At 35.2% G+C, this 14,766-nt stretch overlaps 1 protein-coding gene across 1 annotated transcript in view; it reads right to left on the reverse strand.

Annotated features, from left to right (window-relative positions):
- Positions 1–2,256: 2,256 nt before the first annotated feature.
- The window catches only part of HABP4 (hyaluronan binding protein 4), a gene marked incomplete at its 5' end in the record, with an annotated part of 41,311 nt that continues 28,801 nt past the window's right edge, over positions 2,257–14,766 (reverse strand). Inside the window, 2 exons of the mRNA XM_044679761.1 lie at positions 2,257–2,836; positions 8,889–9,071. Of these exons, the coding sequence (XP_044535696.1) occupies positions 2,780–2,836; positions 8,889–9,071 (240 nt within the window). The remainder of the gene's footprint in view (positions 2,837–8,888; positions 9,072–14,766) is intronic.

Below are 14,766 nucleotides of genomic sequence, written 5' to 3' on the forward strand. Positions count from 1 at the left end.
GGCATGTGATTTACTTCAGAAGCAGTTCAACTAACATTTAAAACCACTGTACCTGAAATTTAATCCAGATTGCACAGTTCTGAAACCTCTTCACAACAAAATAGAATGAACTTTGAACAAAGATTGTGATCGTTTCCAATGGCCTCACCTGTTTTAGGTGACTTTTCCCCCTACCAAATAAAAACCATGACCCCAGTTATCTAAGGAGTAGTTACTTCCTTGGAAAATCAACTAGGGAATGGGAGAATTGGCCTCTCCTTAGTGACCAGACATTCTTTAACTCAGTCAACTTAAAGCAACTCGATTTTTGTCAGTCAACAAGTGTTTATTAAGCTATGACTTACACTGGTCAGACACTGTCTAAATCAGAGACTCTTAAATTTAGTGTGATGGACCCCTCCTTAGATTAATGTTTGCCAATGTATAAAATACATTTGATTACAGAGGAACCCAAGTACAATAAAAAGTTATCAAAAGTCAAAATCTACCACTGAGGACCACCCCATCCATCCCCCACTCTTTTTTTTTTTCCATTCCTGTTTTAATCCAATTGATCTTCCCTTTTAGTGTACTTGAATTCTACTGCTACAAATTTTAAATGCCTGAAGAGCTTCTGGATCACTTTGATCTTATTTTAATGAATAAACCATTTTAGGAAATAGGCAGAGATAACATCTAATAAATAAGCCTCTTGGGAAACCTTGCTTCATTTCTTGTATTGTAAAAACAAAAACCCCATATGCCTAGAAATGGTTTAGCAAGTAATATCTATCTTCAAGCTCACAGAGGCTAAAAAGAAATAAATTATGACATATATACAGCTAAATTCTTACTCCTGCCCATACTCATCCTCTGCTGCTACAATAAAGTACTGAATAAAAGAATTCCCTGCTTTCCAGTTTTCTTTGGGAACTAGACAGTTCCTCATAGGACATGAGAAAATTAAAATAAAAAAACAAACAACTGTACACATATAATTTTGTCTTACACACACAGCTGGCCAGCTTTAGTTAACAAAGCAAAATGAAGAGGCTTAGATGAGACAACAGGCCCTGTGAAAACTATGCCTCCCCTCCCAATTAAATTTGTTCTAAGGCTACAGGTAAAGTATGCCACTTGAAACAAAGCTACATGGTGCAGTATTTTAAAGTTTGAAAATATAATATTTTGACCAAATGTGGTGTCAAATCAATCACCACATGTAACTTACACCTAAAGGGATGTTTTTAATATATCTCACTTCTACTTTGCTTTCTTCAGTCAAGGAAAGGAGATAACTTAATGAATGTAAATAATACTGTTGCCACAAGATACTAGCTGAAAGTACTGAACATGACAATCATTCTTACTAAATTTCTTTTTTGCTTCGGCTTAGCAGTCTCCCTTTATTATGTCTTTGCCAAAGAGAGGAAATAATGTTAACATACCCTGGTACCACAGGAATTAAAAAAAGGTGGGACATATCATTTAAAAATACATTTTAATAGGGCTCCACAGTTTTTTTAGTTTGTTTTATGAACAAAAGTTTGCTATTTTCTTGTGGGTTTTTTTCCCATATAATGTTGAAGAATAAAGTGGGATGAAGGGTTTCATTCATATTTTTCAATGTTCTGGAGACGACACTAAGGAATCTGGCTAAATTTTATGAAAGGGATTTGAACGGGAGTAGGTTGAAGGAGGCAAGGAGACAGCAGTAGATAAAAATAATTTTCTCCGGTCTTCTGTAGCAGCAACTTGCTGTGGCTTTTTTGGTCTTGGACTCTAGGAGGCAGCAATAAAACTACAGCTTGAGGGAGGAAAGGCTATGGCAATTTTGATCGATTTTGTCACTGCCACCAACAAACCTTGTCTCCCTTTTATCATCTCCTTTTGCTTCCCCCCTCCCTTTTTTTGCAGGCTTGATGGGCTATATCAGATTATATATTCATCAAACATATCATTAATTACTCTTCTTCAAGCTAGAGACTATGCAAACATTTTTATATGTGCACTATGTAAATTTTCTTGGCTTCTGAGTAAGACCTAACATTACTGAAAACCACAAAAATCAAGGCACTGTTAAGAGCTACAGTCTACCTGGCTTTGGTCTTTTCCCTCCTGCCTACCCAATCATTTCTGATCCCTTTAAAAAAATATGGCATGTCATGAGGTAGTGACCAATATTTGCATAATAGAAAATTTAAAGTGTCTTTTAGGGCTTAAGAGTTAAAAGTTACCTTGCAAATGAAGGAAAAAAATATTCAGGAGATACCATAACATTTACACACACATAAGCCATGAATTCAATTGTATTTTAATGTTTTTTTTCGTCTCTGAAAATGAGTGTTAACTGCTTAAATTTGTCCAAGTTATATATAACTTAATAATGAAGGAAAACAACCTCCAGTGTCTACAGGGCCTGATGTAGCCTCAACAATGGACTATAATTTACAGCTTATATTACTCTCTAGTTTTGTGAAAAAGCCAATATATTCTCTATATACACATCTTAAACATCATTCTTGAACTTTATTCAAAATCCCTTGAGTATAACAATGATCATCATCCCTCACCTTCTTGCTGAAGGTTCTTAATGAACCCAGAACCATTTGGAATTGCACCTACCTCAAACTCCCAAACCAAAAAGTGCAACAAGTTCACACTACAAGGGGAAAAAAGCAACTTCTATTGTTTTCATAGATTCAGACTATCCCTTTTTCCCCATAGCAAGGAAAGTCTTTTTTTTTTTTTCCCATAGCTGTGCCAAGCTATTTTATGATGCTGTTAAACGAGGGCTCTTTCAAGCTAAAGCAGGAAAGTCTTCAGGGTCATCTGGGTTTGGAGCAATGATTTGTGTCTATGAAAGAAAAAGAAATAACTTAAAATTAGCATATTGAGAATCCTTAATCTAACCAAGGGAAACTCATAATAAGAGAATGGAATTTCTAAAACAAATATTATTGTTTTCTGGACTCTAAACTTCTGCCATAGCCATCCTAGAAGACATGTGAAACGTCAATCAAGAACATTCATTCCTAAAAGCCACCAAAGAAATGAGATATGATCTACTGTTAAGTAGAATGTACTCTTAACTGCAGGTATGTAGCACCAAATGCACACAATACAAATAACTTCCATAATTTTAGCATCCATTTAGTAAATAAATACTGTCCCAACAGTATCTAATAAAAAGTAGAGCAACTTCTATATAACTAGGACTTCAATCCTATCTGCTGAATGGGAAAGAGTGAAGGGAAGGCAAGAAAAAATAGTGGATCAGGAGGTAAGAAACCAGGATTCCAGTGCTGACTCTGTCTCCAATGAGTTATGTGTCTCAAAAAAAAGGAAAGAAGTCATAAAGGAATTCACAACGATGAACTGTAATTTATGTAGTGATTTTTAACTTTGGAAAGCTCTTTCAAAACCCCTGAAGCATTTTGTGTGCTGTTGCTTAACGTGAGACTTTCCTCATTGGATAATGATTCCTCCCTGCTGCATAAGAGGCAAAATTGTTGCAAAAGCTAGAAAAAGCAGCCATCTTTTCCCTTCCTGCTTTGAAGGGGAACACATGGTTCCAGACCCTCTTTGGGGAAAAAATTAGAGAGAAAAAGGAAAGGCTTTGGGAAATCAAGAGACACATTTAAGTGCCATCTCCTTTAACATTATACATGACTGCAACTTCCCCAAAATTTTGCATTTGTGTATTGTACATCAAAGGTCTGGAATCATATGATCATCTCTCTTAAAAAAAAAAGTTTTATTATATACTTTGTAACCACCACCAAAAACATTTAAACACACAAATACATAAAAAATTATGTGCAAAACCAAAAACTCCACATTGTTCACAAGTTACTTAAAATAAGTAAAATATATATGCACTATTATTTAAAAATCTCTGCTTTTAGGCTCCCTTTGGATTTATTTTACTTTGATACTTTTTCCTCTTGATTTTTGTGGCTGTTATTTTTTAATGTAATCATAGTATGTATTATTCTCTCTTTCTCCTTTTCTTCACATATTTCCCTTATGTTCTTTATATTTCCAATATTTGTCACTTCTAATAACATTTCAATTACATTCAAATATCACAATCTATTCAGCCATTTCTCCCAATCATTTCATTTGTTTTATTTCCAGTTATTTTGTCATTACAAACAAAGCTTCCATTAATATTTTCACACATTACAGCTTTTTATCCTGCTCAATATAGCCTTAAGACTAAATCCTAGTAACGGTATCCCTAGGTCAATAAGGAACATGAATCACTTCCCAGCTCTTAATGTGTATTTCCATGCTGTTTTCTAAAACAATTCACAGCTGCTCTAGCAACGTCTTCAGCCCTATTTCTCTATAGTCCTATCAGCAATTAATTTGATCAATTTAACCCCATTTGATTCTCATTTAGCAAAAATCACCAGGGCCATATTTAACTAGATTGGTCCTTAGATAGACACAATCTATTGCCAGGCAAATCTTTCCAACTTAGTCATATCCAGTAGAACTTTTGTTCCACAGCCACAACCACTCAGGAATGTAGGATTACTCCACAGTCTCATGAGTGATAAAGTAAATTTTGCAGATTATGCTCTCTAAACCATTGTTGTCCCACCAAAAACTATGTTTGGATTATGTGTATGCTCAGGTCTAGATCTACTAATAGCGTCATGAAGGAGTGTGAGAGACTTCCAGATATCTATCATATTTAAGGTTCTATTATTTTTTGGTTAGATTTACCTAGTTCTGAAATGTAAAAATTAAAATCTTCCACTATTGTTATTTTGTTATCTATTTCCATCTATATTTCATTTAGTTTTTCATTTAAAAATCTGGATGCTATAACTCTTGGTATATATAGGTCCAATACTGATAATGTTTCAATATCCATACCCTCACCATAATATAGTTACCCTTCCTTGTTCATTCCTTCCAATTATATCCATTTTAGCCCCAACTCTGTCAGAGATCATGACTGCTACCTTCTGCATTCTCTGGATCAAGTGAGACATAGTATAGTCCACTTCATCCCCTCACCTTCACTTAGTGTGTCTCTCTCATTTTCAGTTTGTTTCTTGTGATCAATACATTGTTAGGTCCTGGGTTTTTGATCCTTTCTGCTATCCATTTTTTGATCACGGGTAAATTCATCCCATTTACACTGTCATAGTTACTAGCTATGCATTTCTATCTACTCCATTCCTCCTCACTCTTTGTCCCCCTCTTTCTGCCACATTCCTCCTCAGATGTCCAATTTCTGTTGACTAATGCCTAATTCATACCCCCCCTTCCCCAAAATCTTATCCTCTCTTCTTGCCTTCCTAGTTCCAAGTTGGCCTACCTTTCCAAAAGTCCCTCATTTGTTTCCTCCCCCTTTTAATTCTTATTCTACATAGCTCTCCAAAAATCCCTTCCTTATCCCTACAAACATGCCCTCCTAGTTTCTTGATATGAGTTTGATTCTAAAAATCCTGATCTTGTCCCAAGAGCTCCTCCTCCCTTATCCCCTTTTTTCACTTTATCCCATGTACTCCCACTCCCCACCTTATCCCCCTTCCTTCCCTCCCTTCACTTATCATCTTGCACTCCTTTCTCTTGATAACAACCTTCCTTCTCTTATTTCCTCAGTCTCCCAAAGGAACTCCATTCCCTTCCTTATCCCATTGCCTCTCCTTTCCCTCCTGTTTCTCTGTATGTTAAGATTAAAATTTACCCGTTTAATTGTGTATGCTGTTCTCTCTTTGTCCCATGTCTAGGGATTCTAGGCTTCTAGTACTCCACTCTTTCCTCTCATTCTTGTTACAGTTCCTCCAGTCATTCTTCCTCTATATGAGATAGCCATTCTATCCTACCTCCTCCTAGTCTATTCCACTACCACTCTGGCTCATTACATTACAATCACCTCAACCAAGTCTTCTATCCACACACACTCCCTCCTTCTAAATTCCCAGAAGATGATGCCATTCCCAGGGGCCATAAATGACATTTTCCCATACAGAAATCAAACCCTGATGTTTTGGGTCACTTATGATTGGTCTTTCATTACCTTTGTATGTTTCTTATCAAATTTTCTGCTGAGTTCTGGGTTTCCTCCAAAGAACAGTTAAAACTCCTTTAGTTCATAAAATATCCAATTTTCTTTTATCTTTGCTAGTTTTGTTATTCTTTATGGTAAGCCCAGTTCTTTAATTCTATGAAATGCTGTTTCATGTCCTGTTTTTTTTAATGCTGCAGCTGCTAAGTCTTGTGTTATTCTGAATATAGCTCCACAGTATTTTTTTCTTGTTGTTTGTTTTATTTTTTCCTTAAACTTGGGAGCTACAGAACTTAACAATAACGTTCCTGTGCATTTTCATCTTTGGATTTCTTTGAGATGGTGATTGTGGATTCTTTCCATTTCTATTTTATCCTCTGATTCTAGGATTCCTGGGCAGTTTTCCTTGATGATTTCTTGAAGTATCTAAACTTTTTTTTTTATCCTAGCTTTCCAACTATTCTTATATCTTCCTTTCCTTGATCTATTTCCTAGGTCAGTTGTTTTTGTGATGTATTTTCATATCCTTTTATATTATTTCATTCTTCTGATTTTGCTTTATTATTTCTTGTTGTCTTAGGAAATTGTCAGTTTTCCCTTGTCCAATTCTAGTTCTTAATAAGTTATTTTCTTCTGTGAGTTTCTGGATCTCTTTTTTTCTATTTGGGTGATCTTTTCTTGTACTTATCTAATTTTTTTTCTTATTTTTCCTCAGTCTCTCTTATTTGGTTTTTGAGATCTTTTTTAAAGTTATTTCAAAAGCTCTTTTTGAGACTATGACCATTTATTTAATTTTTTGCTATTTTTGAAGTCATTTTTTTAAAAATTCACTGTCCTTCCTCTGAATTTGAGCCAAAGTAATCTGCCCCCATAATAGCTATCAATCGTTGCTTTCTCCTTTGCATGCTCATTTTTATTTATTTTAAATATTTTTAGCAGTCAGGCCAAATAGACTAAATTATTGGCTTTTTACCAGAATCCCAAAGTTCCTAATGTGTTGGGATGTTACCTTAGCTTTCAGGATTGTGTGTGTGTGTGTGTGTGTGTGTGTGTGTGTGTGTGTGTGTTTCCTGGGACCTATTTAATTATTCTAGTTTTTATAATCCAGGGTCTGATGAAATCCTGGGCCCTCCTCCCCCTCAAACCTTAGTCATGATTGACTTCTCAAATGCTCCAACCAGAGCCCATGGGCAGTTCTGCTACTGCAATTGCAAGCAGCCAGTCTGCCTACTACAGTGGCAGTAGCTAGGGAATCCATTCTCCTAGAGTACAAGTTCCTCAGCAACCACACTCCCCAGTGTACACTCTCTTTCATCAGTCTTCTCCTACTGCCATAGTCCATTGTTCCACTAACCTTCAAAGTCCCTCATTGGTTAAAAGAGAGGTTTGAGTTTCTGCCCTTAAGGGCCGGGTGCCTATAGGTTCTGTGGTGTCTACTCCCTTAATCCTAAACTGCAGTGTAGCAGTGGTCCATAGGGCCAAGGCCAAAACAGACACAACTGCCCTCAGAGCTCTCAACCAGCCAATTCTAGCAGTTTCCTCCAGGATGAAAGCTCTGGGGCTCAGCAAACTAGGTAAGATTGCCAATCCTGCCCCCAGGGGATAACTTGTGGATTTCACTGTTTGCTCTATTCCTGCCCCCAAGGCATATGGTAGTGGGACTGAAGCCAGGGAAGTCAGAAATTTTCTTCTCTGCCCCTGGCTTTCTCAGCTTCACTTCTAACTTCTATCTGTTTTTGTTGCATTTAGCATTGATTCTCTGTTATTAGGTTTGGTTGTTTGTGGGGGTATTATGAAGGTGAGGAAACTTCATGCTCTACTTTGCCATCTTCCCACAATGCATCCCCGTTATCATCTCTTTAGAAAGGAAGAACAGAAAAAAATTTCTATTTTCCCAAGCTCCACCCCCAATTCTGCCCATTTCACATACACATTGAATAAGCATTCTTTTCCACCAAGAAGAGTAGTCTTACTTTTTGCTTTTTATGCAACTCTTAAAACACCCCAGTGTGTGGCAGATAAGCTACAATTTCAAAACTATGGGTTTAAATTATGAAACTAGTTAAATACAAAAAGTTCAGTTCAATTAAAAAAAACAAAACCTATCATAACAGCTAGACAGAATAAGATGCTTAGGGAGGTAATTCATTACTTGGCCAATTAAAGTATTCAAACAGGAACTAATGATTTTGTGAAATTACAGAGAATTCTGGAACTGAATGAAGTGAGATTTGCTGATCTTTAACTAAATCTTTTCTATCTCTAAGATTCAAAATTATTTAATATCAAAACTGATTGTCAGATTAATGGAAGCATTTTCCTTTCCCTCAAGACCATTAATTGGACAGCACACCCTGATTTCTAATTAGGACTATATAATTATCTTTAATACCCATCTTTTTTTACCCAACACTTCCAAAAGATTTTTTTATACATCTGTTAACATGGTCAAGAAATGATCAAAGTCAATAAATTGTTATAAGATAACCACAAGGTGGCACTGTAACATAAAGTGATCAACAACTAGCCATAGGAACCATTAATTTTTTATGCCAGTAAGGATATCCTAGCTAACATGACCTGTCATCAAGCTTGAGTTTTTTGTCTAGTATAAAAAAGGAATGAGTTTTGTTTGCTCTTCAGGAGGAGTTCTGGGTCTTGAACCACATCTCTCAGATATCTTTTTATACATTAAAACATCAGACAATTATGAAAGAAAGGATAGACTATATGATAACTATATGATGTTAAAGGATGGATTAATTATCAACTTAATTAGGGTAGTTGAGCCACACACAAAAATGAAATACTGATTATCTCCAACCTTTAGCTAGTTTTACAAAATAATTTGGTACTTAATAAAAAAAAAAATACCTACCACAACTTCTGGTCTGGATCCAGATTCTTCCATCCTCCTGATTCTTCCTCGACCTCTGGTACTACCTCTGTTTCCACGCCCAGGACGAGGCAGATTGCCAAAATTAATTTCCAACTGGGATGTGATGTCATTGGCTGCTTTTCTGAAAACATGGGTGTCATCCTCATACTCATCCTTTATCATCTGAAAGGCAATCATTTTATCTTAAAGAAGTCTCCAAGTTTCTTTTAAGGTCTACCACTGTATTGTTCTAATAGACACCTAAAACTATTGCAAACCACTTTAAAAAGCAAAACCATACCAAACAAAACCAGTATTTAGCAAAGGACATCTCATTTTATCTTGCATCAAAGGCTAAAATAGGTTACCCTTTGACCTAGTTGTATCACCAAGCAAAAATTACATTTTTATTAGTTTCAAATATTTCTGTATAATTTGCACAATTATATCTTCTTGAATCATTTATATTACTATTTTATTAGGAATGAATTGATACATATATTTACAGTGAATCCTGCTTCCCCCAGTCTGTCATTCTAAAGACAGGCTAAGGTAAATGTTTAAATTTCCAAGTACATTTTGATTGTCTAAATCTTTCAATTCAGATCTTAGGACTATTTTTGAAGTTAATTTCTATTTGTCCATAAATGTTATTTTAACTATATGATGTCATCTAATTTATGCCATGAGTATACTTTAACAAAGAACATTTATTTAAAACATAATAGTGAAGAACATTTTATGATACACTATCCTTTTATGTCTCTCAAGAGTTGCAGTTATTAGAAAAAGAACCTGAAGGGGTTAATTTTTAATATTACCAGCTTATCTCCCTAATTAGCTATTTTTTATTCCATCTTCTCCATTCTAAGGATCTTTCTCTTGGGTACACAGGCACACACACATGTGTGCACATACACATGCACACACATAATCACACACATTGTCCATTATTATTGTCCCATCTATCCCAAAGTTTTCCCCCTCTTTGACTATTCCTCACAATGGAGGTTACAAAAAAGACTTTTTATTGTACTTGTTAGCTTTCCTCATAAGTTTCTGTTCATTCCAAGTTTTAATTTCCTCAACTGAGCTCTCACATACCTAACTATTCTTATATAGGCAGGTCTTACTTTAAATTCATCCTCAAGTTACTTGCTCTTGCTTCTATATCTCTGAACATGGTTTTTTAAAATTAGTTTAAGAGTTCCTTCTACACTCACATTGGTCTCTTTTGTCTGATTCTTTATTTTATTCTCATAAGTTTTAGATGTTAGACCATATTTCTTTCTCCAAGCTTCCTGATCCATGAGCTCACATAATCTAGTATACATGTCAGATAGTGCCTGGCTTTCCTCTCTCTCACAAATGCTAACATGGCATAGGCAAGTGATGGGGAACCTTTCAGAGACACAGTGCTGGGCCCTGGCCACCCCCGCTACCTCCCAAACCCCATGCTATGCCCCACCCCTCCCAAAGACCACATGCTATGCCCTGTCCCACCACTGAGAGCTGGGTGCACCCTAACCCTCCCTTATCCCACACAGGGGAGGGAAAAAGCTCTCCCACTGGGCTGCTGAGCAGAGGGATGAGTGACTTGAAAAAATGTCCAGGAATGGCAGAAGGGGAGGGGAGCAGCTCCATCCAAGTCCCTTCACCTTTCTAGTAATGAACTCTGATGGGGGGGGGGGTGGAGCTGCATGCCCACAGAGAGCACTGAACTCTTTGGCACCTTTGGCCATAGGTACGCCATCATCACTGGCATAGACATTCCCTTCTGTTCCCCACAAATTTCTCCACTCCAGCAACCAGTTTTTCCTTGTTTGTGAGAATCAGATCCAAAAGAAAGGTTCCCTTCCTTAGTCTTTCCAACTTCTGGAAAGATGAAATGGTCATTAAGCCAAATTAAGAAATTTTTAATGCTGTTTTTGGAAATAAAAGGACTCTTGTAGCCATCTGGGTAACCGAAGTCGCCAAGACTTAATTCCAGCATGCCAGGCTTGTAAACTTTGGCCCAGAAAATTTCCTCTTTCTCTCCAAAAGAAACTATCAATCTTTCTTTCCTTCTATATCTATCTGCCAATATCATGTTGTTCATCCTTGGCCTAATGCATTCCACTATGCTTCCTCCAACTAGTTCCTAAACTTGTGTATCTTAATATGTAATGCCTTCCATGTTACACACCCTAATTTTCCTTACCTATCCTCTTTCTTTTCAATAAGGTTTATGGATTCAGGATCATATTCCATACATGAATCTCATGCCTCAGTGACATCTATAATTTGCAATTTACTTCTTTACATAAAGATCCCTAGTTCACTTTGCTGCTTCCACATTTTGAATCATATATTAGGTCAGATTAAGGAGTAGCAACTTGTAAAGTAGTGTTTTTGACTGTTGTGTACATATTATATTCTAAAAACATGTATTTATACCTTGGACGAAATTCTCATTTCTCAAGTCCCCAAGTCTGAGGATTTAAAGAGTTTTTAAATTTTTTTTAAGATTTAAAGATTTTAAAACAGGATTTAAGAAACTGAATAAGGCAATCATAAAGCAATAGTCATTTGGCCTTTTAATCCCCAAACCTGGCTTGCCTTAAGCTTTTTTGTTATATACTTATTATATATTCATACATTTTATAAATCTCCAAAATTTATATCAAAATTGATTTTATATGGCAATTTAATATCTTATAATCTCTAAAAGATTCAATTCTGTGGCAGTGCCTACATATTAAAAGGCCTCAGGAAGTGTACTATATTAATTTCTGTTCTCATTAATAGGTAAATGCAATTAAGTTTTGTCATTTTCAACATCTTATGAATGGACAATAAAAACATAAATGTCGAAGCAATATTTATCTACTTATCTGATCTGAGAGGATGAGGAATAATAAGTATTTAGGGGAAAACCTAAAACTTTTTTTTTCCTTTTTATGCCCTTTGAAAATCTAAAGTTTCTTTTTGAGTTTAGGAATATGTCTATACTTGACCCTAACCTTTTTTGAAAGTAATGTTGGGAGATTCCTATAGGTGCTTCTTATTGTTATCTAGGCAAGAATCCTCATTACATAATTCCTTATGCCTAAAGTTCACTCCTTTTGACAGCTTGCAGACAAAATTATATTAATTAGCTTTTAGACAAAGTTTCATGATACATTTAGCAAAGATTTAATTGTATGCCCTTTTGGGTCACATGAGCATCAATGATATTCATTAGAAATTAGTTAATGTAAAAATGAATTTGAAATTAAAATCTTTGTAAAAGCTTATAGTGCTGAGAACTGCTTTAACTGTAATAATAATTCACATTTATATAAATACTTGAAGATTTATAAGGCACTTTCTTTCCTCAACAATATTGTGAGGTAAGTTTTACATATATATATATATATATATATATATATATATATATATACACACACACACACACAATACCTCTATTTTTAGGGGTGAGAAAAAAAAAGCCTCTAAGGGGATAAATTATTTGCTCAAGCATTCTAAAACCCTGAGTTCCTGACTTCAAGTCTAGCAACTCTATTTTTCCAAGTTGTTTTTTCATAGTAAACATTATTTTTCCTAAATTATAATTTTTTCAAATTCTAAAAGAACTTACAGTAATGTTTTCTTAAAAACTGGACTGCAGTTTGTACTTTTAAAAAGTATTAAGAAATTCTAAAATTTTGTTTAATTTAGAAAGTTTGTAAGTAGTAATGAAATAGTAGCAAAGGAAACACCAATGTGCAAAAAGGTCAATGATGTAGAAAAGGTTACAGGTCCCCAACTCCTTAAAAGGTATCTCCACCAAGAAGTATCATCAACACCTCAGATGTATCATGTCTAAAATCAAGCTCTTTGACACTAACTGACCCTCATCCCTTCTCCCTTAGAATATTACAAGAACTTGTAACTGTTCTCACTGCCCCAAATCTCTCCATTTTAGGAAAATAATTTTCCTAAAACATTGGTCTGACTACTGCCACTTCTAAATTCAGTAAATTCCAGAAGCTCCCTATTACCTCAAGGATCAGATATAATTTTTTTGGCAGTTAGTCTTTTATAACCAGGCTCCAACCTATCTTTCTAGTTTCATCACGTCACTCCCACCCACATATTCTATGGTCAAAAGCCAGACTATTCTTGGTATTCCTCACATGTTTTTCTGTGCCCCTATATATGGAACTTCCTCTGTCTCTTGGAATCCTTGGTTTCCTTTGAGGCTTAACTAACATAACATACCACCTCCTCTTCTTTCCTAGTGCCCCCAGCTACAAGTATCTTCCCATTTAAGGTTACCTTGTATATAGCTGTATGTTCTGAACATAGCTATATGTGTACTTACGGTCTTCATCCAATAGAATTTAAGTTTCTTGAAGACAGTTCCAAATTCTGATTTGTCTTTGTATCTCTCACCAACACACTATAGGTGCTTAGGAAATGCTTGTTGACGGATTGTTTATGCAATTTTTCATCACCTATACAAAAGCTTTCATTTGAATTTCCTCAAGAAGGGAAATTTTAATAGAAAGAATTACATGCATAAAACACCACAACAAGTTAACATGTTCACTGAAACATATCAAGAAAAGGAATTTGATGGAATTATTCTGTTCTTATAATTTGGGTGTTTTTAAACCTTAACATTACTTTTAATAAGCTTACAATATGAACACTCCAGAAGTAATCCTTATATCTAATATATGAATAATATTATCTTATTTTAAATATAAGGTTTCCCAATAAACTTTTAGAATTTTGCTTTCACTTTTAGTTTCATATGAAATTGGAATCAAATGAACCTGTTATTTCATGATATTCTGAACTCATAAGAAAATTCCTTTGTAATTTACAATCTTGTAGAGTTTGCTGGGGCACTGATAGGTTAATTGACTTGCTCAGAGTCATATAGTCAGGTTTTTTCTCAGAGGTGGAATTTAAATCCAGGTCTTCCTAACGTGGAGGTCTTTTCTTTATTACCATATCATACTCTCATGTAACAAAACATGATTATAAGAATTACTGCAAAGCAACAAACTGACAACTTATTATTCTTCTTCTCAAGTGGTATAACACTCTTAAAATACTCTTCTAAGAAGTTTAGAATTATGATCCAAGACTTGAATCAGCAACAAGTTATGTATAGAATTATGGAATACAATAAGAAACATAGAAGGAAAAAACATCCTCCCTAAGATCAGAGTTTAATTCAACAAATCTTACTTATTAGTATAATTTTTTTTGACTCTAGACCACTGATTTTAGAGACCAAATGCCCAAATTGGAACCCCCAAACGGCATGTGAGCTGCCTCCCTACCCTAGAGAGAGAAGGGAAGAAGCACTCCCATTGGGCTGTTGGGTAGAAGAGCAGGTGAAAGGAGAAATGTCCTCAGGCACGGTGCAGAGGGAGAGGAGAGTAGCTCCCTCGAGCACATGTGCTATAGGTTCACCATCATGGCTCTAGACCTTATTTTCAGATCTTTATACAAATAAGATCTATGCAAATAGGCATACTACTCTACTGTATAAATACTATTATCTATGCTTTGTGAAATCCATACAAAACAAAATCCAAATCTATTAAACAGAAAAAAGATTCTAATTAAAGGGCAAAAGCTAGGAAGAAAAATTTGCATAAATTTCCAACATATAATTAAAGTCTAATTTAACTGACAATTTAAAAAGTACAAGATTTAGTCAATACTTCATAATGTCCTATAATTTGAAGCTTAGATAACTTTGTGAAAGTCTTAAATAGCTTCCATTCAGTAGTCTTTTCTGATATCAGGCAAAGTTGTTTAGATTTAGAGTGGGTTTATATACAACTATGCTATCTCCTTTGCCTTAATGTAGAATTGTAATTCTATGCTAATTTTA

This window comes from Gracilinanus agilis, chromosome 1, assembly GCF_016433145.1.
Source record: "Gracilinanus agilis isolate LMUSP501 chromosome 1, AgileGrace, whole genome shotgun sequence".
Classification (NCBI taxonomy): domain Eukaryota; kingdom Metazoa; phylum Chordata; class Mammalia; order Didelphimorphia; family Didelphidae; genus Gracilinanus; species Gracilinanus agilis.